The sequence below is a fragment of the Scomber japonicus genome, chromosome 8 (genome assembly GCF_027409825.1).
Source record: "Scomber japonicus isolate fScoJap1 chromosome 8, fScoJap1.pri, whole genome shotgun sequence".
Lineage (NCBI taxonomy): Eukaryota > Metazoa > Chordata > Actinopteri > Scombriformes > Scombridae > Scomber > Scomber japonicus.
The window spans coordinates 17,198,463-17,222,848 of record NC_070585.1 but is presented as its reverse complement, the minus strand read 5'-3'; the positions used below and the strand labels follow the sequence as shown (position 1 = coordinate 17,222,848).

Sequence of the window (24,386 nt, the reverse complement as noted above, 5' to 3'; positions counted from 1 at the left end):
ATGCTCTGTTAACTGCTTTTGTTTTAAAATGTATTGGAGTATTATAAACCAAACGTAATCCTAAACCCACTTTTGGCTCTGAGAAATTATGATGCACATTTTTCACAATCTTCAGACATTTTATAAATGTATTGATTATTCATGAAGATAATAAGCAGATTACTTGATTATGAAAATAATCATTAGTCGTGTCTCCTCTTAAGAGTAAGAGGTATTAGTATTGGTAATTCTGCCCTGAATACAGGAAAAAAGTGTTCCTCACTCTGGCTCCATATGTATTTCACTTATATTCAGATGATGATGATGTCAGTCAATTGATTGTTGATCTTGATAAGGTCACTCATTCATCTAAAAGAGATATACATCTGGAGCCAGAACCAGGGTTCTTTCCTGTTCTCAGGTCTACTTCCTGTGATCAGTACCTCACTACAGTCTTTGATGTGCAATACATTTCTTCTGCATGACCAAAATATTATGTTTTGATTATAGCTTGTTTGGAGTCCTACATTTGCAGAATAATATAATGATAAGATTATATCATCAAGATAAGATTCTGCTGAAAGTCAATAAATAATCATGTTGAATTAAAGCTGCAACTGACATGAATTTACATTTGAATGAATATTGGGTATTGTATGTAGGAGCTCAGTATAGATTTCAGATTTTAAATGACAAGTAAATCAGAGTAACTTTGTAACATAAGGCTTGTTGCTGATACTTAACTTTCATGCTTAATTGAATAGATGGGATTCGTGTGTGTGTGTGTGTGTGTGTGTGTGTGTGTGTGTGTGTGTGTGTGTAGTTGGCTCGATGCTAATGGATTTATGCCTCCAGTTGAATCCTCTAGTAGTCACTGTATCGTGGCTCGTATTCAGCACTCAGTCAAGTGAAACCCTGCTGCCCCCTTCTCTTGTCCCATGCTCTCTCTCTCTCTCGCTCACTCTCTCTCTCTCTCTCGCTCTCTCTCTCTCTCTCTCTCTTTAATCACCACCTTATAAGATACTCTGCCACTTCCGCTCTGCCACCCACTCTTCCGTCCCTCACCTCATCTCTGTTTCTTCCTCATATTTAATCACCTGCAGTCAGTGGTCAGGCAGATCTCAGCTCTGTCAGGATTGGCTGCGCTGAGGAGTGGGCGGATCCTCATCTGATGCATCACACACACGTACCAGCGCAGCAGGACCGATCCCCTCTCTCACACTCTCTCTCTCTCTCTCTCTCTCTCTCCCTCTCTCCCTCATTTTCCCTCCCCCTCTCTCTACCTCTCTCACTCTGCCTTTCATATATACGCCAGAGCGCACACTGCAGCAGAACGCCGGGCCAGTAGGCTTTTCCTCCTCATACTACAACAGCTGAGAAACGAGAGAGACGGTTACTCGCTAAGGAGGAGGAACGGATGTGATTCATGGAGGATCTACTGAGGAGTATCTGACCCAAGAGCTGCAGAGTGCGTTGGTGAGTGTGTGTGTTTGTCTTGCTGTAGAAGTGTGTCCGTGTGTGTGAGTTCACTGCAGAAGCATCAGCACTGCAGATACACCGACCAGGGGCTCTGCTCGTCCCTCTCTCCCCTCCCCCCACTATCCTCTTCATCATTTTTCTCTTGGAGCCTCTTCATATAAATAGTGACTTTTCCCCTTTCTGAGTATTTTACGTGTTTGGTCACACCTGGACACATCAGCTGCGGGGTAGACACTTGATTTTTCTTCACGAGTCACGAATGATATGTGTGCTATGCTGAAGCACAAATCACGCTCACCGGTAGTAATTTTTAAATCCTTGAAACTGTTTTCAAATACCCCTCCTCTGTGCAGGTTTACATCTGGCTCAGAAGCAGTTGTGCGGACTCCCTCACCCACCCACCCACCCCTCCTTCGGGACTGGCCTACTCCCTCCCTACTTGCCCCTCATCCTTATCAAGGATAGGATGCCCGGCTCTGCGCCCCTGTGCTGAGGAGGCGTCAGCGGGCAGCAGTATGGGCGCTGTGCTGGCCGGCATCCCCACCACCCCCTCCACCACCGATCTGCCACCACCACGCTGCCCCCTCAAGACGGGAGCTCCCCCCAGCCCCGCTGATGGGCGAAGACACTGACGCCACCCCGACGCTCAACCACCGCGGCTTCCTCCCCGACCACAACTATGTGACTGAAGGTAAGCAGATGGAAGAGAAAGCTGTGTTTGTGTGTGTGTGTGTGTGTGTGTGTGTGTGTGTGTGTGTGTGTGCCCTCATGTGAGTCTGCATCTATGTGTCGGACTTTTAGAGAGCGAGTGTGTGTGTTCATGTCTGTGTGTACTCATCTGTCGGACAAAAACAAGCTCAGTATGGCCTCCTAATCTTTTATAAGCTCTGTGTTGATCAGTGTAGAGCTGCAGACTGTGTAATGAATGAATTTGGGAGTAAAACTCTCTCCCCTCTGCAAATTTAAACAGTTTAAGGCAAGTTTTCCTCTCCTCCTTCCCTCATCTCATTACACTCTCATTCCTTCTTCTTGTCCTACTCCCTCCGTTTCTCTCTTTTTGTTTATTTGTGCTTTTGTAACCACTCTTTTACCTTGTGTAACACAGCTATTTGTTTCACTGCAGGGAAGAATTGATCTGGCCTGCGTGTGTGTGTGTGCTTGTGTGTGTGCATGTGTGTCTGTTTGTGTCTGTATGTCAGAGACGGAGAGGGTTTGATTTTTTTTTCTGCAAAAAAAAAAAAGATCAAGACATTTTCAACACATTCTTTTATGCTCATGAGACTGCATGTCATCTCTCACATTGACTAGAGAGTAATAAGGTGCGGGTGTCAAACTGAATATATGACAGATCAAATTTTAATCTGGGGAAAATATTGGAAAGTCCTAACAAACCATTGAATTCCTTTGGTTTGTTTCATAAACCAGATAGATTATAACCCTATAAGACAATCTCTGTCCCCCCTTCACCTCCTGCTAATCTCAATTACACCACTAATCTCACCTGCACATTAGCTTCACTGTTTGGCCTCTCTGCCTGTCTGTCTGTCCCGAGTCTGTTTCTTACACACAGCTTATTGTTCACCACGCCTCTTAGACCAGAACAGCGGATTATCATTTGAGGGTCACGCATGTGTTGTGAGCTCATTTGTGATCCTGATATCACTGCAGAAAGGGAATTATGCGTCCTGTGTCTGAAAAACATGCTATAGTCAGGGGAGACCTGTGGTGCTGCCTGTTGATTGTGTAATTGCTTGTGTGTGCATTCAACACATTGGACTGCTGAGAAGATTGGCGAATATTTGTGTGTGTCTTTGTCTTTGTTGTGTGTGTATGTTTGTACAAGAGAGTGTGTCTGTCTTATATCTCTCTTATACATCGTCCATGAGCAATAGGTGTCTTTGTTCATCTCAGAAAAGGATTTTGATGACTGAAGGGTAACATCCATAGCCAACCATCCATTATTGCCATAGTAACAGTCCATGATGATAAACATGCTGCTTTTCATGCTCGACCAATATGATTGACACATCGTCTCCACCCACCAATAATAGCAATATTAATTATTCTACACATCTCAGGCAGACACAGACATTATTCAGGGTGAATTGCTGATGAGCCCACACCAAGGTGAACACACACACACACACATACACACACACACACACACATACACACACACACACACACACACACACACACACACACACACACACACACTGAACACTATTGTTCTGAAAGGGCTGTGCAACACATGGACAGCAGTTGATAGTTGTGGGAGAATAAGTGCAAATGCTCTAAAAATCAATCTCCAGTCGTTTTCTGTCACAAATAAACAATATGATTCATTACCTGCCTCTTCTTCTTCATCCACTACAACCCCCTCCACCTTTCCTCTGTATTCACCCCATCCCCCGTCCTCCACCCCATTTCCATCCCCCACTCTCTTCTCCCTCCCTCTTTCTTTCTCCCCATCGGTCCTCTAATACAACTCATAGCATTGCGCGGTGCTGAAGAGGCACGTCTGCCAAACAATTATCCAACAGTGCTCTAAAGGCTGCTCAAACACAATGTGCCTCTGTATGTGTGCGTTAAAGAGGAAGACAGAGGGTGGTAGATGTAGAGAGAGAAGTGGTGCATGTGATTTTATGCTTGGGTATTTTTTTTTTTTAGCTCCAGTGTGTCTCCACTTTCCTTTTTTTTTGCCTGTGTTGCATTCATATTCATGTCTGTGTCTTTGAGCACATGCTGTGTGTCTTTTTGTCTGTTTAAGTCTGTGTATATGTATGGGTGTGTGTCTGTAAGTGCTTTTGTGTGTATATGTGTGTGTGTGCATGCGTGCGCATACATAACAGTGTATCTGTAGGTCTTCCTGTGGGGATTCCCCTGCCCTTTGACTTCTGTAGGGTAGGGATGCTTAACCTCCCTCTTCCTCACCGATCCTCCCCTCCAGTCTTCCCTCCATCTCTTACTCCCTTCTTGTCATTCCCTTTGCCTCCCTTTGCTACAATCCCTGGAGTGGCATAGGGTTCAAGAATGGATGAGGCTTTGTTTTAAATACTATGAAATAGTTATATTAATAGTTAGAAACAGTTATGCATTTGCATCAAACATCAAGGCTTTGGCATTTTTTAGACTTCTGTGAGTAAATTATTCATGATTTATTACATTTAATAAATAATTAAAGTACACAAATCCCACTACTATTGTGTAAAATGTAAAAAAGTGTCTATATCAATGTTGTGGACTGAAACGCAAACATATTACTTATGTTACACTGTGATGACCCACAAAGAGAAACATTTAGTTTTTTCAGTTTCAAGAAGAGCTTAAAATGCATAAAATGGAAATTATGAGCTCTTGACACTAATAAGCACCTGGATGCAATACTTCAACAACACAGGAGAAAGAACCACTATAGATTTAATTAAAGCAAAATAAGTGATATAAATACAAACATACAACATTAAATCAACAAATGTATTTATATTTTATTTATATATGTGAATCTAAAAGTAAAAATACCTAACATTTCCTGATCACAACATCTCATAAATATGTATTTGCTTTTCTTCATTTCATACAGTTTAAAGTTGAATATTGGGTATTTGAACAGTAGATTAATAGTTAAAAGAAAGTGCTCTTTATTAATTTGTGAGCTTATTTCATTATATTTGACATTTTACAGTTGATTAATGATTTATTCAAAAACTGAATGATTAAGCAATAATAGAAATAGTGATTGTTAGTCACGTACTTGTATGTACTTGTATGTACGTAAAGGAGCTTCACCAACCTCTTACTGTCTATCATTGTGAATGTGAGAGAGCTATCTGCACGTCTTTCTTTCTTCTCCTCCTTGTGACGTGCAGTAAGCGTAATAATGTTCACCTGCACATAAGAGGCCTGACAAGACTCTGTCCTTTTAGCTGTTTCTCTGTGTCCACCCTGCATGTGTTTCTACCCTTCCTGCCAAACCCAACATAAAGATACATCATGTCACATAAAGATACAGTATGATCATGAATACACCACCAGTCGGTTGTCTTTGGTGAGTACTCATGGCCAAATGTGGTGTGGTAGTAACTCAGTCCCTTCCCCAACCACCCCAACCCCACCCTGCCGGGTCCTCCTTCCTTCCTTCCTAACCCTCTGCTCCTCCCATGTTGCCCCTTGCCTCCCCTCCCCTCCACCCTTGCTCCTCTTGCAGGGCTGCTCCTGGCTATAGCCTGAAGAGCTCCGCCCATCTTGTCCACCCCTCTCCACCCTGGAGTCCTCCCCCAGGATGTTGAGCCCCATCCAGGTCCTGTGCTCCGACATCACTACCCTTTCTCTGGAGCCCGAGCCGTTTGCCTCTTACACTGAAGGTGTGTGCTCTATCCTCTTCTATCCCAAAGGTCATATCTTGCGCCACATGACCCCAGTCTAAAACATGAGAGTGTGTGTGTGTGTGTGTGTGTGTGTGTGTGTGTGTGCGTGTGGATCATAGTTGCGAGCTTGTGCGTGTGTGTGTGTATGTGTGTGGATCATAGTTGCGAGCTTGTGTGTGTGTTTTAACATAAAGTGTGTGTCATTAAATGTGTCGAGGTATATTCTCACGTGAGTCTGAGTGTTATAAATATCTCAAGCATCACTTTGTCTCTGTCTGTCTGCTTCATCCCTTTTTTTTGTGTCTCTATTTCTGTACTTGCCTTTTTATTTTTGTCCCAGACTGTCTGCCACACTGCAATGTAGATTTTGTATGAGTGTGTGTGTGTGTGATTGATTTCCTTAAATAGTTTGACCAGATGATGCCCTGTCTGCTTCAAAGCAGATTTGTCTTACTTATTCTACTATCTGATGTTGAGTAACACACACACATATCAAGACACACTCTCTAAACCTCTGCAAACACATTAATGTACTGGAAATACATGGAAATACAGGCATGCATACACTCACTCACTCACTCACTCACTCACTCACTCACTCACTCACTCACTCACATGCATAAAGAAAGATACTGTCAGAGGGGAAGCATGAAAAAAGAGTGAGACTTTTCTGAATATGGGATTACATTTCAGTATTTATGAGGTTTAATCTGAGTTTCAATATTCCCAGGGTTAGATTGGGTGTAAACCAGCTAAGCTCCTAATCTTTTTTTATGTTACAGTCTCACAAATCTTTTTCAAATGTTTAAAAAATCTAAATAAATAAATCACACATTGCAGCTTTGAGAATTCATGCAGCTAGAAGGTGTTTTTGAAAGTAGGCAAAGCAGGATTACAGGTGTATTTCAAACACGCTGAAGCTGGCTTGTGGTTTATGATTCTAATTGTTTGTGTCTATAACCATTAGGCTCACACCAGCTCTGCTCCATTGTGCCGGTGTGTGTTTGGAGAAATGGCATATTCCCCGCTGTGCCGGGCTTAAATCACTCCTCTTCACACATGTGCACTTCTAACACATTCACATGCACCCGTTTTTTTTCCAGATAACTCCAAAACTACAGGACAGGGATCAATTTAACGTTTCCCTCAGGCAGTCTCTCCCCTCGTCTCCTTCTCTCCCTCCAACCTGTTTATTTCTCTACAGGGTAATTGAGTACACACACTTGTGCACACATACACAGGAAATGCGGGGCACTCACGCTGCAGTACGTACACACGCTCGCCAACGCACATGCACACACACACATCTCCTGCTGAGTGGTGGCTTGTCCTTGCTTTTAAGGAGTGTGTGTTTTTGGCTGGGCTTTAATGGTCCATGTTTACCGAGACTTAAGATATCTATAATTGTGACAGCAGGACGTCTGCTCCCCTCTCTGTCCCTATAATAGCCCTTTACAAAAAAGGAAATCCCCCCTCGCTCTCCCTCCACTACCACCACCCCCTTTCTCACAAACCATTGCTTTTCTCGTTTGTTCCTCTCTTTTCATCTCAAGAGTGGCTGCCTTGTCCGAGTTTGAAGCCACAGAAGAGCACTACTTTGAATATGTACAATACAGACTAGGGCTGCATTTTAATTATCTGTCAATTGTCTAATATTAATACTAATGTCTCAGAAAAGGGTGAAAAACGAGATGCACAACTTACAATGATATAAAACATAGAAAAGTATTTGAGAAGCTAGAAGCAGATGTTTGGTATTTTTGCCTTTATAGATGACTTGTCATGAATTACCAAAATTGTTGTCATTCATTTTCTGTCGATCAACATAGTTTGAGAGCTGATACAGACTCTGTACATCATTTCTTTGATCTCTGAGAAACTCTTGTCCTTGTCAACCACCTCACATGGCATTCAAGTGTTTGTTTGTTGGTTGTTTACCATTTCTGCTTGTTTTTTTGTGCTTCTTTGTGTCATTGGGTTCATTCATGTTTGAGTGTTGTTTTGTGTTGACATGTACTGTATGTGTGGGTGCATGCACTCACAGTCACAGTGTGTTCTCCCAGCTCCTGCAGTGTGCCGATGAGTCAGACAGTCCTGCTGATGCTAATGGACTGTCTGTGGGAGACAGACACTGCTAGCTTGCTATAGCACACACACTTCCACACTATACGATATCGGTTTTGTCAAGCTGTAAGTCAAACAGACAGTTACATACACGAGTACATTTACATGAGTACCATGGCCAGTGGTGTGCCTTGGAGGAATGCCATAGTGCTCATGATGCTGCATGTTTCTGTTTCTGTGTGTTTCTGCAGTGGGTGGTTATATTCTCACTGGTTCATTTCTCTGTAGTGCTCTGTAGTATAAACCCTGATAGCTTGAGAGGATAGTTGAGAAACAGAGGATGAGAGAGGAGAGTGGCCACTCCATATTTTATTCAGTTATATTGTGTACCGCTCCTGTGGTTTTGCTTAGCTTAGCTCTCTCTCTCTCTCTCTCTCTCTCTCTCTCTCTCTCTCTCGCTCTCTCTCGCTCTCTCTCACACACACACATTCATATATTGTAGAATGAAGTACATACATTTGTTATGCATCATTATGTGTGTGAGCATTCAAAACACCCCAATGTGCATACATGTGTTTGTGAATTTCTTTACTGCTTTGGCAATATAGATTTCTGATCTGTCATACCAATAAAGCTTATTTAAATTTGAATTTGAATTTGACTGCATGCGTAGTGTTCTGTGTTTGTATGGGTGCCATCGTGTGTGTGTGTGTGTGTGTGTGTGTATGCTTTAATTATCTGCACATCCTCACTTTGCACCATAGTATCTGTTCCATCTCCTGGTGTTAATTCAGCATTGTTTGTCAGTGGACAAAACTGCAGTGGAATAATTATTTGACCACGTTGCCTCTTCCTACGAGGATTGGATTGATGAATACCCACTTCCTCCTTCACCACACTGCCATATACGGCTAACCGTAACGCGTACTGCTGCTACTGGTTGGCTCAGCCTGTTACCATGGCAACCCCTGCTCACCGGAGGACCCCTCCACCGCCTCCGCCCCAGCGCCTCTTGCCTCCACCTCCCTCTCCATCCTTCCCATTCCTCCATCAGCATCAGCACCACAATGTACACGCTAACGTACAGCCAGGCAGCAGAGTGCCATGGGGGAGGGATGAAAAAGAGAGAGAGACAGGGTGGAAAGTGGATAGACAAACCACAAAAAAGAGAGAGTGATATGGGGCAAAAGAGAGAGATTGGGGAGCAAGACGTGACAAGATGAGAAACGAATGGATGGGGGAGAAGGACACTGAAAGAGAGAGAAAGCCTGAAATAGAGCAAAGAAATTGCAGCAGCTGAGAGATGAAGAAACAGTACAATGACTTGTTTAAAGAAGGAAAAAGGAGAGAAGGAGGCATCCAGTAGTACATGGATTGTGTGAGGAACAGGATGAATAAGGTTGTGTTGTGGTAGAGAGTGAATAGCAGTCCCTGCCTCCCCTCATCATAAAATCTGTCTCTCTCAAGGCCACCACAAAATAAGCAAGGCTAAAGCTTTGAATAACCCTGGGTCTCAGTAAATACACTCTTCATGCTCTGTTTTTATTACATTCAATGCTTATTGAGGCCTGTGTTCTCTTCTATCAAGATGGAGCTCGGTGGACTCCTTTTGTTGAAGACTTTGTGGCATCCAATGCCTGAAATGAGTCTAATTTTTAAAGCTAATCTATAACCTTTTTAAAGGTCGGATTGTCTGGCAGATTTGAGCTTTTGCTATACAAAAATCTTTCTGAGGCAGGATTTGGTCTGTTGAAATGCACTTTCCTTCAATATTTATGGTGATCTGTGAGCAAAAGACAAGTGGAACCCAGCGGATGTTTAATTACTAAAAAAAAAAAAAGTACATAAGTACAAAGAAAAAGTAGGTTTTAAGCTATTGTTTAATATTTTGAGTTATTGTGGCATATTTAGTTATGCTGATAATAATGTTTATTTAAAATAATCCTTAATAATAGTCCTTTCATACCAATGTTCAGTGTTTGATCAGCAGGGGTTAGTTAATAGTGTGTATTATTGTCTGCTATAGTGTCTTTTTTTGATACTATTACAGGTTTTTATGTATGACTGGACAGTATTAAATGCAGGAAATGTGGCATCTTCTTTGTCCAGGCTTGGTTAACAATCCAGTGAACAGCACAAGTTTCAGGCAGGCAAGAAATTATATTACAGATGTTTAGACTGAATCAACTATAAAGAAATATTTCTGAGAAGATATTCCTGCAAAGCACAGAAGGAAGTGTGAAGGTCTGCTTCCACATTTTTCTTGTTAAACTTCGGTGGAGCTAAAGAGCACAGAACAGTTTTTGATGGTGGTGGAAACGATCTGATGAGTTAGAAAACATAGGTTGTCAGTGATAAGGAAGCATAAACAACACATAATATACTGTCCCATACATCAGCAATTAAAGGAGTGAACTGGATGGATGTATAGCTTTGCTTGTGTCCTGATGTACGGTAGACTGCTGGTTAGTGTCACGTGAAAGTGAGAGAATCTTTGAGGTTGTTGTGACGATGTGATGATAATTTGATTATGACCGTTTTTAGGATTATTCAGTCAGTATGAGAAGTGATTGCCATGGTGATAAGCATCACCAGCGTCAGCCCTTAACACAGCCTTACAAATGTGAAAACTTTGCAGAGCACATATTTGAAACTTCAAAACTGAGGTGAAGATACAGTTCACTTCTGTTGGCAAACTGACTCGACTTGTTTGCTCATTTCATTCCAAAACATGAAATTCTGTGTATATTTGTGATGCGGAGAGCGTCCGTTAAGTTAGTAAATGCTAAGTGGTTAATAATGTGCTCACTCCTCATATTACAGTGTGTCAGTGAGTCAGACTGTAATTAATGCCATGGCAAATGGCTATACTGAAAAGTAATATTTGAATGATAGTCAATCACGAATGCACATACTCTCAAGAGATGTATGTATACTTTAAGACACTACAGAGATCTTAGAGTACATACTTACTACTACATACACAAATGCGATGAACTCAGGTGACACTGTAATCTTGTGTGCTGGAGTGTCATGGTGTGTGTCATTGTGTATGTGTCATACTGGAAAACCGATAACACCTGTGCCTAATATGAAGCAGCTTTGTGTGCATCTCTTTGATTTTCTGTGCGTTTTGACAGGTTAACATGTTTATTTTCATGTTACGCAGCCATTGCGGAATATTTGAGTTGTTGATCAAATGTGTTTTAATCCTACACATTAATTTGCATATTTTAATCCATTTAGATGTTAATGCGTTGACTGTTGACTTCGTAGGGTTGTTTAGATACAGGTAAACATAAACAGATTATAATGATGAATGATGATGTGTGGTCCATTAGCTAATGGCTGCTCTCTTTCCCCACTCTTCTTTCCTGTCGTGCTGCATCTCCCTCTCTGTCTTTTTCTCAATATTTGTCTCTCTTTCTTTCTCCACAGCTGATATCATCTCCACTGTTGAGTTCAACCACACAGGAGAGCTCCTGGCCACAGGGGACAAGGGGGGCCGAGTGGTCATCTTTCAGAGGGAACCTGAGGTAGACTCACACTTACGCTCATACACACAGATATACAGTTTTTCATCCCAGCTGGTAATGCAGTGATGAAGGAACACAGTTCCCCTCCAGCTACAGTCTAGATTGATTGATAAATAGTTGATGCCTCAGAGAGTGTATCATTATAGCTGTGCAGAGTCTGTGCTGCATCATTTCTTCAGTTGATCCAGGTGAAGATGACTCCGGTCCCTGAGTGTTACATTTGAGGAGGTGCTCACTGAAATCTTGGCTCCCTTCCCTTCACCTCATTCTCACACTCCTTTTCTTTCCACAGAGCAAGTTTGAGCCATTCTCCCAGGGTGAATACAATGTCTACAGCACTTTCCAGAGCCATGAGCCCGAGTTCGACTATCTTAAGAGTCTGGAGATTGAGGAGAAGATCAATAAGATCCGATGGCTGCCTCAGCAGAACGCTGCACACTTCCTCCTCTCCACCAATGGTTAGTTTCTCAAATTATCCAGGATGTCACAAATGCTTGGTTGATATTTTGCATGACATACTTGAACAATTTTGCTTTCTGGTGTTCATGTTCCACTTTATCAGTAGGGACGTATAAAAGAGCCCATTTCAGTTTGTAAGATGTGGTATTACTTGTGCTCTCATGTCCGTGTTACCAGTGTTTCTACCTTAAGAGGCATGTGACAAACTGAAGGGCATGGCAGGGCATTAAAGTGATTAAGGGAATTATGCTCACATTTAAATTTGAGTCGCTAGAGTAAAGTAGATTTTCACTCGGATAAAGAGTTGTATTAAATTTACAATGTGCAGGGATCTCTTCTGCAAGTGTTGCATCACATTTCTGTATGGCGTTAGGATGTGAGTTTGTCTACCTTGGAGGAGAGGTCCCATCATTAATTTACATTCTGAGTTTATGGCTTTATTGGACGATCTATAGATTTTCCCTGAGCTCACAGTTATTGATTTATTTAAGTACCATATTATTTATGATTAAGGGTATGAAAAATGTAAGCGCTGCCTCAGCATTTAGCTAATGCTGCTGTTGGTATTCTTGCTGTCATTTTTTCAATATAATACAGAGACCTTCTGTTTCTGTCAGTGTTGGTGAGACAAAGCCTCACTGTTAGCTCATTTAGACTTTCAGAGTCTAAGCTGTCAGAATTGAAAGCTTTGAGTATGGTGGATTATCTCATCTTTTTAAGTATTTTCAGCTGGATTCAAGTGCCCGCATTGATTGTCTTTATACTACCATCCTTAAACAGAAATAGGGCAATGTTTTCTTTTAGGTTTAACCATTGTAGGTTTAAAAAGAGATGATGGAGATGATAATCTATATTTAGTCTACTTAATCACATCTAATATACAGGGTGTCCATAAAGTCTCTTTACAATTTAACAAATTTATTACAAAAGCAAATGAATAGACAAATCTGTGGAAATGTAATCATTTAATACACTTCTATATGGGCACCATTAGTTGCACGAAGCACATCAAGACAGTACTCGGTTTCTTGCCATGTTCGCTGTAGCATAGCCTCATCAATGGTGGCAATGGCATCAGTGATCTTTTGCTTCAGGTCGCTGATGTCCCGTATCTTTGTTTGATACACGATACACAAATGCAATTTGATTAAAAACTTTGAATGAATACATTCTACATAGAAAAAATCTGATTAACATATCTTATTAATTGCTTTTGTAATTAATTTTTTTAAATTGTAAAGAGACTTTGTGGACACCCTGTAAGATCTCCAGATAGCATATCACCATGCATCTATTATCCATTAGTTACACTTCCAAATGATCTCCGCTCTCACCTGATTGGCTAATGTTCCTGTCTCGTCTCCCAGATAAGACCATTAAGTTGTGGAAGGTGAGTGAAAGAGACAAAAGGCCGGAGGGATACAACCTGAAGGATGAGGAGGGTCGCATCAAGGACATCTCCACTGTCACCTCCCTACAGGTAATTATTTATCTAAACATCTATCCATCTATCACACATGTGAATATACACACTAAAACATTCATAAATAGTAGGTTGGGCAACATAACTGGGTCAGTGGGTACAGATGTGTTTGCATGTGCAAAAATGGGTCACTGGCACAAAGGTACATGTGTGTATGTGAGTGTGTGGGGGCGGAGAAATCCACTACTTCCAGCTGTAGAGAACAGCAGCAGAACATCTGGACTGGATCTATTAGTCGACGCATCAGTGTTTTGTATTTGCAGTGAATTCTGGGCGATCTGTAGCACACAGTATGTCTTTAGAGGTCTGAGAAGTGTGTGTGTAAGTGTGTGTGTGTGTGTGTGTGTGTGTGTGTGTGTGTGTGTGTGTGTGCACGGTGCTGCTTGTTCTGTGCTTTATTAAAATATGAACAAACATTTAAGCAGTCTATAAAAATGTAAATCGTGTATCAACAGAGAAATTGTGTGTTGATGAAAATGCCAAATGAGCCCTACCAAGTTCACTGAATTGGCACTTGATCAAACTATCAACCGGGTGAATTTGGGTTCCAGCATGAAATTTATTATTGATGCCAAATGAAGTAGTCTATGAAATATTAATTCATGATACAATTAAATGATTTAAATGGAATCTACTGTCTCTATCTTCACAATTCTTCTTCTGAATCAGTGACAGAGGATATTAAACTGCTCCAACTGTTTTTCCAAGGTGCCGGTGTTGAAGCCGATGGACTTGATGGTGGAGGTGAGCCCGCGGCGAGTTTTTGCCAACGCCCACACCTACCACGTCAACTCCATCTCTGTCAACTCCGACTACGAGACCTACATGTCAGCTGACGACCTGAGGATCAACCTCTGGCATCTGGACATCACCGACCGCAGCTTCAGTATCCTTTTGTTAGTTATTGTGTGCATGCAGAGTGTGAGGAGGAGATGAAGACAAACAACCATGCGTGCCAACATGTAGGCGTGAGCGTGAACACACACATGCACCAACACATGTAAAAAGCAAGACTAGATTTATTAAAGCACAAGGACACGGATAATTAATGCATATATTAACACAGGCATGCACAATATTAAATCCCACACACATACACGCACTTAACTCCTGCACTGTGAATCCCACTTTGTTGTATAAAGAAATGCACAAAGACACACAGTGTTGGGGGAGGGGAATATTATTCTTGAGGAGTGAAAATGTAGCGTAATGAATAATTCAGAGGCTGCATAAATATTTCAGCCCCCTTTCTGAGTTTTAATCCAGCTCAATAGGACACAGTGCAGTCACATCCCCAACCCAGACAGGATTTATAATATTACATTATCTGAATATGAAATTACCTTTCTCCCAACAATCCCCCCCAAGTTATATTTATATTGGTTTACTTAAATCTGCTGTAAATTATTTACATTGTGTTGCTTATGTATACATTTACGTACCTCTATGTTTTTGTTTTCTGTGTGGATGGTGGGTCTGTGTGGATTTACCCATGTATTTAAACCCAATGTAATTGGTTGAGTGAGTCAGTGGATAAAATCGATAAAAGGACGAACAAATGAATGAATGTAGACATACAGTATAGTAGATTTCTACATGTAACAACTGTTCTTAAACTAATACTAATTGCTAGTGCAGAGAAGCTGCCTCTCTCTGTTGTTTTCCTGAGCGAAGCCTCTTTTCTCTCAGACATTGTGGACATCAAACCAGCCAACATGGAGGATCTGACAGAAGTGATCACAGCGGCTGAGTTTCACCCCCATCATTGTAACTTGTTTGTCTATAGCAGCAGCAAAGGCACCCTGCGCCTCTGTGACATGCGAGAAGCAGCGCTGTGTGACAAACACTCCAAATGTGAGTAAACCTGCTGGAGGCACCATCTCTTTGTTGCACGTTTTAGCTGACAAACACCAAATCACATGAACGTACTGTAACATTGCTGCTGACGCATTTCCAAAGTACAACCCTGGTAAACGTTATACATTTCTAACCCTAACCCTACCTGCAAAACATTGAGTATTTTCATTCACTGGGAATGATTTAACATCAGAAGTAAGATTTCATCACACATTAAGACCGCAATATATTTATTTTGGAACATTTTGTCATTATGTAATAATATTTCTTTTTAACTTCAAGGCCATTTCTAATGTCAGGGTTATTTTCCTTCATAAATCTGTTTCTCTTAAGGGGTAACAATTCATTGTTCACTGGTTGTAGTTTTCCAGCCTTTTATTTCTAGTTTATATCCTTTTACTTTCAAGTTGAACATCCCACATGATCTACAACTTCATCAAGTAGGAATCAGTATTTGAGTGAACACCTGAACTTCATTCAATGGAGCTGTAGCACTCTACGAAGCAGCCGGGAACATAAGTTGTGTTATATTCAAAGACAAATGTCTGTCTGTATTTTGAAATGTGTGAAATGTCTAGATGTTACAGTGATATGTAGAGACAGAGTTATACAACAACATCTGTCTGTGAAGGTGCAGTAGTAGTGATATTTGTGCTTTGTAGTCATCCGTCTGCATTTATCTGCAAGTACGCACTCATCACCTTTTTGTGTGGAGTGTAACACTTGCACTGAGAAACCTCCACACCTAAATCAACTTACACTGTCTCCTTTATCACACTCTGCTTCACACCACTCACACCCTCCCTCTCTCTTCGTCTCCAGTATTTGAGGAGCCCGAGGACCCCAGCGCTCGCTCCTTCTTCTCTGAGATTATCTCTTCGGTGTCGGACGTCAAGTTTAGCCACAGCGGTCGCTACCTGCTCACCAGAGACTACCTGACTGCCAAAGTCTGGGATCTCAACATGGAGAGCAAACCCCTGGAGACATATCAGGTGTGTGATGGCCCACATATGAAAACCATGAGGCAGTGTTGAAATGAAAGAAACACTGGAGGGAATATTTTCCTTTCTCAGGATTGTTTCTAAAGCTTTACTCGGGTGAACCAATCAGCAGTCATGGAAAGATGAATGTAGGTTTTTTTATCCACATCAGGGTAAAGGGGTAATTGCAGGTCACAACAAATACAATGATACTAAATAATCATCAGCTTTTTAAAGAAAAAAGACTCACTATAATCTGGAATTTATAACTACTCATCATGTTATTTCAGAGAAATCACAGCACCTGCTGATTGGTTGCTTCATTAATGCCTCACCAGCATTTGTCAAGTTGTCTGGCTATCAGCTAACTACTAGCATCAAATTATATTTGCTGCCACAGCATTATTTTTTTACTGTTGTGTACAGTGTTATTTGTTCTTTATACTGATTGTACAACAGAGAGTTTTTAGTTTAGTTTAATTTAGGAAGCAGTATATTAAATTTCGTGATGTTCAGAGTTGTTAATAATAGACACAACTGTCCTCTATACAGCAATGTTAAACAGAGCATCCTAATGATTTTTGTTGGCAGCTTACAGTTTTCCTGCCTGCTTTTACAACCTCACCCGACCCGTTTGTGTTGGCGACAGTCACCATCCCAGACTGAGATCTCTATGTACTCCACAACCTCTTTGTAGAAGAAGAAATTATCACTGACTGTTTTCTTACATTCAGTATCTACATCCACATTTAATTCATCATTAACTCATGCTCTCAGATACTAGAAACTCTTAACAACTTCCCCAGACTGAACACAAAGCGAAAGGGATGGCAGTGGACATGCATTATTTAAAGTTTGTGGGGATTTAGTTCTTCCAGCAATGTCCTCGTTGCTGCTGGGATTCTTTAAGAGCTCCTTCAAAGAGCAAATTAAACTATCTAACTATTTGTATTTAGTGTTCACTTAGTTGACGAAAGTGTTTCTAGTGTAAATCGCTATTATGTCTTCCAAACTGACTAACTTGATTGACAGAGGACATTGCCATAATTCCATCCTCCATAATTCTCGACAGAAATGAATCGTGGGAAGAAGGTTGCCTCTCAGAATCACCGTACTTACTGGTGATTGGATTTTTCTGAAACCTTTTAAGGATAATTGGATTGATAACTTGCCAGAAAATGTGCTTCTTCTTGTCAGTACAGAATCACCAAAACGCTCACTCTGGCTTTTTAACTTCGGACTTTATTCTGTAGACGTGAATCTGTGTGTTTGTCAGATTAACCAGTGCGTGAAACGAACAGTGCATTAGCATTATGCAGTGTATGTGGGATGAGAGATTACTGTAAATGGGCTTAACATGCTGTGAAAAAATGTAAACATAGCGTGTTTGAGAGAAGACTACTAAGCAGATAAAAAAAAACCTTTTTTCCATTTCTGCATGCTTTAACACATCTTGTCTCACCTGTAAGTGTTTACAACAGGCAAAACTATCTTCTGTTTATGTATTTATGTGATGTAGAAGTATTTATCAACTCCTTTTTTCAGTGTGTGTTTAGTATTCTTGCCACAGGCGTGTGGGTGAACATTTGTGTGTGTCTGTTTGACGTATAAGGGCCTGTGAGGCCGCCAGGAGTGGGATGCTAAAAGACGCACTGGAGCTATTTATAGGCTGCGAGCCTCCACTCATAAAGTGAAGCAGGAAGAAGGGATACCTTACACAGCGCTCGACACCTAGATCTGCAATGCAGCACGGAGAAGGAGGAAGAGAGGGAGGGAGGAAGGGAGGGAGGAGAGGGGTGAGGGTTTGGCTGGGAGAGTGAGGGTGGTGTGATGAGAGGAGGAGAGAAGAATGAGGAGTTGGAAAAAAAGGTTTATAGATGAGGCTGAGAAAGAGGGGATGTGGGTGAATGGAGGAAGATGGGAGAAACAGAGCGGAGAAAAGGGCTCTCAGGGTCGAACTCCTTCTGTTTTGTTAAATTTACACCTGTATTTCTCCTGGAGCATAAAAAATATGCATAAATCCATGAAGAATAAGGCACTCTACTCTAGATCAGACACACAGGCTGGAAAAAAACAAAAAGACAATATATTCAACTCCAGCTGACACTGTATCATTTCACTCCGTGCAGAAAGACCCAAAGGGGAAAACAAAAATGTCACCAGGTTTGATGTACAACCATGAGCCGACCTCAGCATGACCGTTTATTGATTGAGAGGTGATTGTTGACTGCTGACTTTATGCAGAATGTGAAAACAAGGAGCTGAATGCGGAGCACCGTGGCTGGAGAAGGTGTAGATTTCAGCCCATTGCATCACGGAGTGGACACAGTGCTGACACAGGCAGGTCAATGAAAGCACAAGGGAAACGAGTTATTAGTTATTATTAGTCGTGAATGTGTGTGTTTGTGTTCACGTGTGTCTCTGTCATCATGCTCTTGGTGGATTTAATAATAGTGAGAGGGATGGCAATGCATTTACTGATATGGAAAAAGAGTTTAGATTAAAAATGTACTCCTGGCCCTCATATTGCTGAGGGTGGGTGTTGTGTCTTATTAGTGTTGCCTTCAGGGAGAGTTGTGTTACAACTTGCCTGCCTTTAATGGGTTTTGTGTGTGTGTGTGTGCTTTAGCACTTTGAGATTGTTGAAATGTAAAGTGCAATACAAATTAAATGTATTATTATTTATTATCGTCCAGGTTCACGATTACCTCCGCAGCAAGTTGTGCTCCCTTTACGAAAACGACTGCATCTTTGACAAGTTTGAGTGTGCCTGGAACGGCTCGGACAGGTATGTTTCTAAATATAAACAGTTCAATCAGTTCACCTACATTTAAAAAAAGTATTTTCTACCTCCACCTGGTGGTTTCATGTCATGCTTAGAGTTTCATTTTATGTGCCCAAGTTTTATTTGATATTTTAGATATTTCTGCCTGCAGTGCTCTTTAGAGTGTTGTGATATTACATTTGAAAGATTCAACATTAACAGCTTCCTTTTTTCTCCAGATTATCCACTCAGACTTCTTCTTTCACCACATTCGTTCAGTACAAAGTAGCTGACAGGGTTTTTTTTAGGGATTATGCAGAATAACCAACAAGTTGCTTGACTTTTGCCAAAGTAATTTTAGCATAGTGAGCACCACAGAATTTGATTAGATTTACTTCCATTGTGTATTGGAGTAGCAGCAGAAATTGATATTCTGTGGTTGAAAGGGTATGTTCGTAAAAGTACAAATACATTAATTTAATTGTGATCCTTTAAGCAATTGGGGAAAAGGCTTGTATTCAGAATTTGAAGTAATAAAACAAAAACATCTGGTTAGCAAAACAGTGCTTAGTAACAAAACTGGAAGTTTCATTAATGGATTATTACTACTTGATATGTAGTGGGGGGAAATCCCCTCAGTATAAAATTAGTGAAGTAGAAATATGAAGAATAATAAAACAAATCCACTAGTACAGGTACCTCAGTACTTCACCGTATTTTCTGAAGTACAGTGCTTCCTCCACATTTTGTTATGTTAGAGCCTTATTCCAAAATGGATTCAATTCCTTTTTTTCCCCTCTCATCAATCTACACACCCCATAATGACAAAGCGAAAAAGGTTTTTTTTACAATTTTTTGCAAATGTATTAAAAATAAAAAAACTGAAATATTCATACTCTTTACTCAGTACTTTGCTGAGGCTCCCTTGGCAGCGATTACAGCCTAAAGTCTTCTTGGGTATGAAGCTACAAGCTTGGCACACCACTATTCAAGTCTGGGCTCTGGCTGGGTCACTCATGGACAGTCACAGATTTGTCCCGAAGCCACTTTTTCATTGTCTTGGCTGTGCTGCCTCTGAAAAACATCCCCACAGCATGATGCTGCCACCACCATGCTTTACCATAGGTATGGTATTAGCCAGGTGATGAGAGGTGCCTGGTTTCCTCCAGACGTGATGCTTGGCATTCAGGCCAAAGAGTTCAATCTTGGTTTCATCAGACCAGACAATCTTCTCTCATGGTCTTAGAGTCCTTTAGGTGCCTTCTGGCAAACTCCAAGCGGGCTGTCATGTGCCTTTTACTGAGTAGAGGTCTCCGTCTGGCCACTCTACCATAAAGGCCTGATTGGCTAAGTGTTGCAGAGATGGTTGTCCTTCTGGAAGGTTCTCCCATCTCCACAGAGGAACGCTGGAGCTCTGTCAGAGTGACCATCGGGTTCTTGGTCACCTCCCTGACCAAGGCCCTTCTCGACCCAATTGCTCAGTTTGGCTGGGCGGCCAGCTCTAGGAAGAGTCCTGGTGGTTCCAAACTTCTTCCATTTACGAATGATGGAGACTGCTGTGCTTTTCGGGACCTTGAATGCTGCAGAACTTGTTTTTTACCCTTCCCCAGATCTGCTCCTCGATAAAATCCTGTCTCGGCGGTCTACAGACAATTCCTTTGATTTCATGGCTTGGTTTCTGCTCTAACATGCACTGTCAACAGTGGGACCTTATTTGGACAGCTGTGTGCCTTTCCAAATCATGTCCAATCAATTGAATTTACTACAGGTGGACTCCAATCAAGTTGTAGAAACATCTCAAGGAAGATCAGTGGAAACAGGATGCACCTGAGCTCAATTTTGAGTGTCATAGCAAATGGTGTGAATACTTATGTACATGTGATATTTCAGTTTTTTATTTTTAATAAATTTGCAAGAATTTCTAAAAAACCTTTTTCGCTTTGTCATTATGGGCTATTGTGTGTAGATTGATGAGAAAAAAGGAATTTAATCCATTTTGGAATAAGGCTGTAACCTAACAAAATGTGGGGAAAGTTAAGAGGTGTGAATACTTTGATGGATGCACTGTATATGTGTTTTATAATTTTGATTAACTGACACTTGAAATTTGGGCCTGTAGTGATGGATGTTTAAGGTTAGGTTGGGAAATAAGCATATAAAGTGAGAGTCCACCAGTTTAGCATCAAAAAAGAGAAGTAAATGAAAGTTTCTATACTGAGATCCTTCCTCTCCTCCTCTGTTCAGTGTGATCATGACTGGAGCCTACAACAACTTCTTCCGCATGTTTGACCGGAACACCAAACGCGACGTGACCCTGGAAGCGTCCAGAGAGAGCAGTAAACCCCGAGCTGTCCTTAAGCCGCGGAGGGTCTGCGCCGCCGGAGGAAAGCGCCGGAAGGACGACATCAGCGTGGACAGCTTGGACTTCACTAAGAAGATCCTCCACACAGCCTGGCACCCGACGGAGAACATCATCGCCATTGCTGCCACCAACAACCTGTACATCTTCCAAGACAAACTCAACTCTGAGATGCATTAATGAACAGATGTCGCTGGCGGATACATACAAGTTTACACCTGAACACACAACTATGCCAGAATGTACACATTCACACACACACACGCATTCTCTCTCTCACACACCAGGAATATGCCTAAAGAGGCAGGAAGGCAAACACACATGATGAGAAAGCATACACACATCTATGTCTGCTCACTGATACTCTCCCTCACCTCCTCCCCAGCCTCCCAGAACTGAAAGGACCTCGAGAGGGCTAGAACGGGGACAGGCTGGATTACGCAGTGGATTATGGATTGCAAAATTGTCCGAACTGTGGATTTCTTGATTGTTAACCTCTGGATCGTGCTTGATGGTGTGTCGATTGCTACAGCTCGGCTTTCTGATGCGGGATGAATTTCCCCCTCAGACTGGAGAGACGTTTACATGTTTGTCTTTATTTTAATTCTTCAGGCACTTTTCTTTCTCCACCTCCTCCTACTCCTCTCTGTATTTGGCCGTTTGTGTGCTCGAGCTAAGCCTATTCTTATCCCCAGCCCACTGTTTTGTGTAACAAAACCTTTCGTGTCTACCAGCGGCAGTGATGAAAAAAATGGGGCATTTATGTAACCGGCTGTTTGTTTGATTTCAGATCAACTACGCCATTTTTGTAACTTCTTGTTAAATGATCTTAATGATGGTAATTATGATGACAATGATACTTATTGATATGTGTGATGTGCAAGGATGAACTCGGGACCCTCCCCTTAACCCAAGTGCACCCAGACGCCTCTGAACCCTCTCTGATTCAGGACTAAACAATGAACAACTGGTCTGTGTTCAGCGAGGTAAAACACCAACAATCCTTCAGATAGAAGCAGAATATTATAGCCAAATATGAGGACACATACTCATGCCTGCTCCACACAGTCTGTTTCAGTCTCAATTTTGAAACAGGCTATCCAACTTCCCTGATTGTGGATTCTGCTTCTGGTCCAGGGCTGCGTCATGTGCTACTTTGCCATTAAATACAACTCAAATCAAGCAACAAAAAAAAACAAAAAAAGGTTAAAAACAAACAAAACAATTTCAACAATCAAGCAAAAAGATGCTGCATGTCAAACAGATTTAGCCTAGGTGTTTATAAATTGACTGACTGACTGATTTGGCTGCCTTGGCTGCCTTCTTAACCATTTTAGACCCAGCTGTACAAAGGCTTCAGGGGCCCCGGGGGCCCCGTGCAGCACGAGTAACCATAGATGACCGAGCTCTCCTACCTTTATTTGTGTCTTCGGACACTGAAGCATGTTTACGGTTCATACACTTACATGTACATTTTGAATGAAGCCGTCCAAGAATCAGTTTCTACTCGGTGAAACTGAGCACCACGAAGAATGGGGAATGTTTCTGATTAATGTCGTACTCTAAAAGAAAAATGAAAAAAAAAAATCAAAAGGGCATAAATGGTGTCTGTATATATAAACTCTGTTTTTGACATGTATGAGGTTTAGTTTTTTTAATCCATAAACAGACTGTGGACTTGATCATCTGTATTGATGATTGCCTCTGAAGCTGCAGCAGAGAGATGCTACTTTAATCTCTTCAGCCTTCCTCACTGATTACTTTGCTGATGTGCAAAATTGTTTATTTTTAGAGAACAGTTTATTCTTTTATTTGTCCTTTTTTTGGGAAAACGTGTCAGTTTTACTTCACCTCCTGACCAAACTAATGTCAATTCACATATTTTTGTGTTAATGTATGTTGATGACTAAATTGTCAAATGGACAGTTATAAATAATGTTAATATGTTTTTTTCTGAATAAAGATTTCAACGAAATTGCATCCAATGAGCGTACAGCTGTGGTTTTTATTACAGTGTAGCTATATAAACCATTATAAGCTATTATGTTAATGTGCATGTTTATAGCTTCAACTACATGCGGTCATTACAGTCTGTGGTATCAGCGTAGTCATATAGTCTGAGGCACCACCTAGTGTTGTTACACAGTTATCACATCTGTAAGCTAAATGACTGGCACACACTCCCATAATGCTTACCAAACCTTTTCTGTCACACCTCAGATAAAATTTTAGGCCTCCTTTTTTGCATATTCAACTACGAACAACTGGAAGATCTGGTAATGATGGGAGTCAGGTTAAATTTTAGTTGAAAGCAATTATATTCCTGCATATTTCTTTACAAATGGTTCACAGACTGAGTTAGTAGTGAACAAGACTTTTCTTATATTTTAGATTTGGTCTCTTTGCTTGATGAGCGTCACACATTTTTATTTAAAAAAAAAAAGATGATGTATGTGTGTTTTCCAGCCATGTGCAGCTGAATCTGGTGCTTATCAGATATTCAGATAGAACGACTGTAAATCCATCATACATTTTTTTCTTCTACCATATCAAGCCTCTCCATCATGCTTCATCTTCACATACTTTTGCTCTCTGAATCAATCTTACTAACTCTCTGGTTTTGTTTTTCAAACAGATCACATTCACAGCCCTTTTGACCTTTCGTAGCAGTAAAGGCACAGGTGGAAATGGTTATGTTAACAATGACTCCATCATGACTGCTGCATTGGCTCTAAATGTAGCACTGAATAATGTTATTAGTCACACCTATGTTTGACAAGTCAAAATACTGTGAAAAACACAAATTAATGCTTACAATCCTGAAATCAGCTTCAAATCTTGAAATGTGGAATTCTGAACTGATATAATGCAATTACTATTCAAATAAAAACTGTGACAAGCGAATGTTTTCATCATATTTATCGGTCACAGAATAGAAAACAGTAGTGACATCCTAACTTAAAACACATCATCACTCAGGGACTGAAAATGTTCAATATATTAAATCCCTGCACAGCAGGCATGAAAACGAGCAGAGTAGGAGAAAGAAGAGGAGAAGG

General features: G+C 41.1%; 1 protein-coding gene across 2 annotated transcripts; it reads left to right on the top strand.

Moving 5' to 3' along the window:
* Nucleotides 1-2,073: 2,073 nt before the first annotated feature.
* On the top strand, nucleotides 2,074-21,507 carry LOC128362611 (serine/threonine-protein phosphatase 2A 55 kDa regulatory subunit B gamma isoform). Of its 2 annotated transcripts, none has more exons than XM_053323430.1 (9): nucleotides 2,074-2,149; nucleotides 11,328-11,425; nucleotides 11,718-11,883; nucleotides 13,252-13,364; nucleotides 14,076-14,253; nucleotides 15,057-15,221; nucleotides 16,047-16,216; nucleotides 18,901-18,992; nucleotides 21,213-21,507. In XM_053323430.1, exons 1-9 carry the CDS (start codon nucleotides 2,074-2,076, stop codon nucleotides 21,505-21,507), a joined length of 1,353 nt encoding a protein of 450 aa, XP_053179405.1. The 2 variants fall into 2 exon arrangements, with proteins under 2 accessions (XP_053179405.1, XP_053179404.1); XM_053323429.1 differs by lacking the exon at nucleotides 2,074-2,149 and adding an exon at nucleotides 5,741-5,822.
* The last annotated feature ends 2,879 nt before the right edge of the window (nucleotides 21,508-24,386 follow it).

Coding starts and splice junctions, on each gene's coding strand:
- LOC128362611 (XM_053323429.1), top strand. CDS start 5,741: ATGTTGAGCCCCATCCAGGTCCTGTGCTCCGACATCACTACCCTTTCT. Junction 5,823..11,327: donor GTTTGCCTCTTACACTGAAG/GTGTGTGCTCTA, acceptor CTTTCTCCACAG/CTGATATCATCTCCACTGTT. Junction 18,993..21,212: donor GCCTGGAACGGCTCGGACAG/GTATGTTTCTAA, acceptor TCCTCTGTTCAG/TGTGATCATGACTGGAGCCT.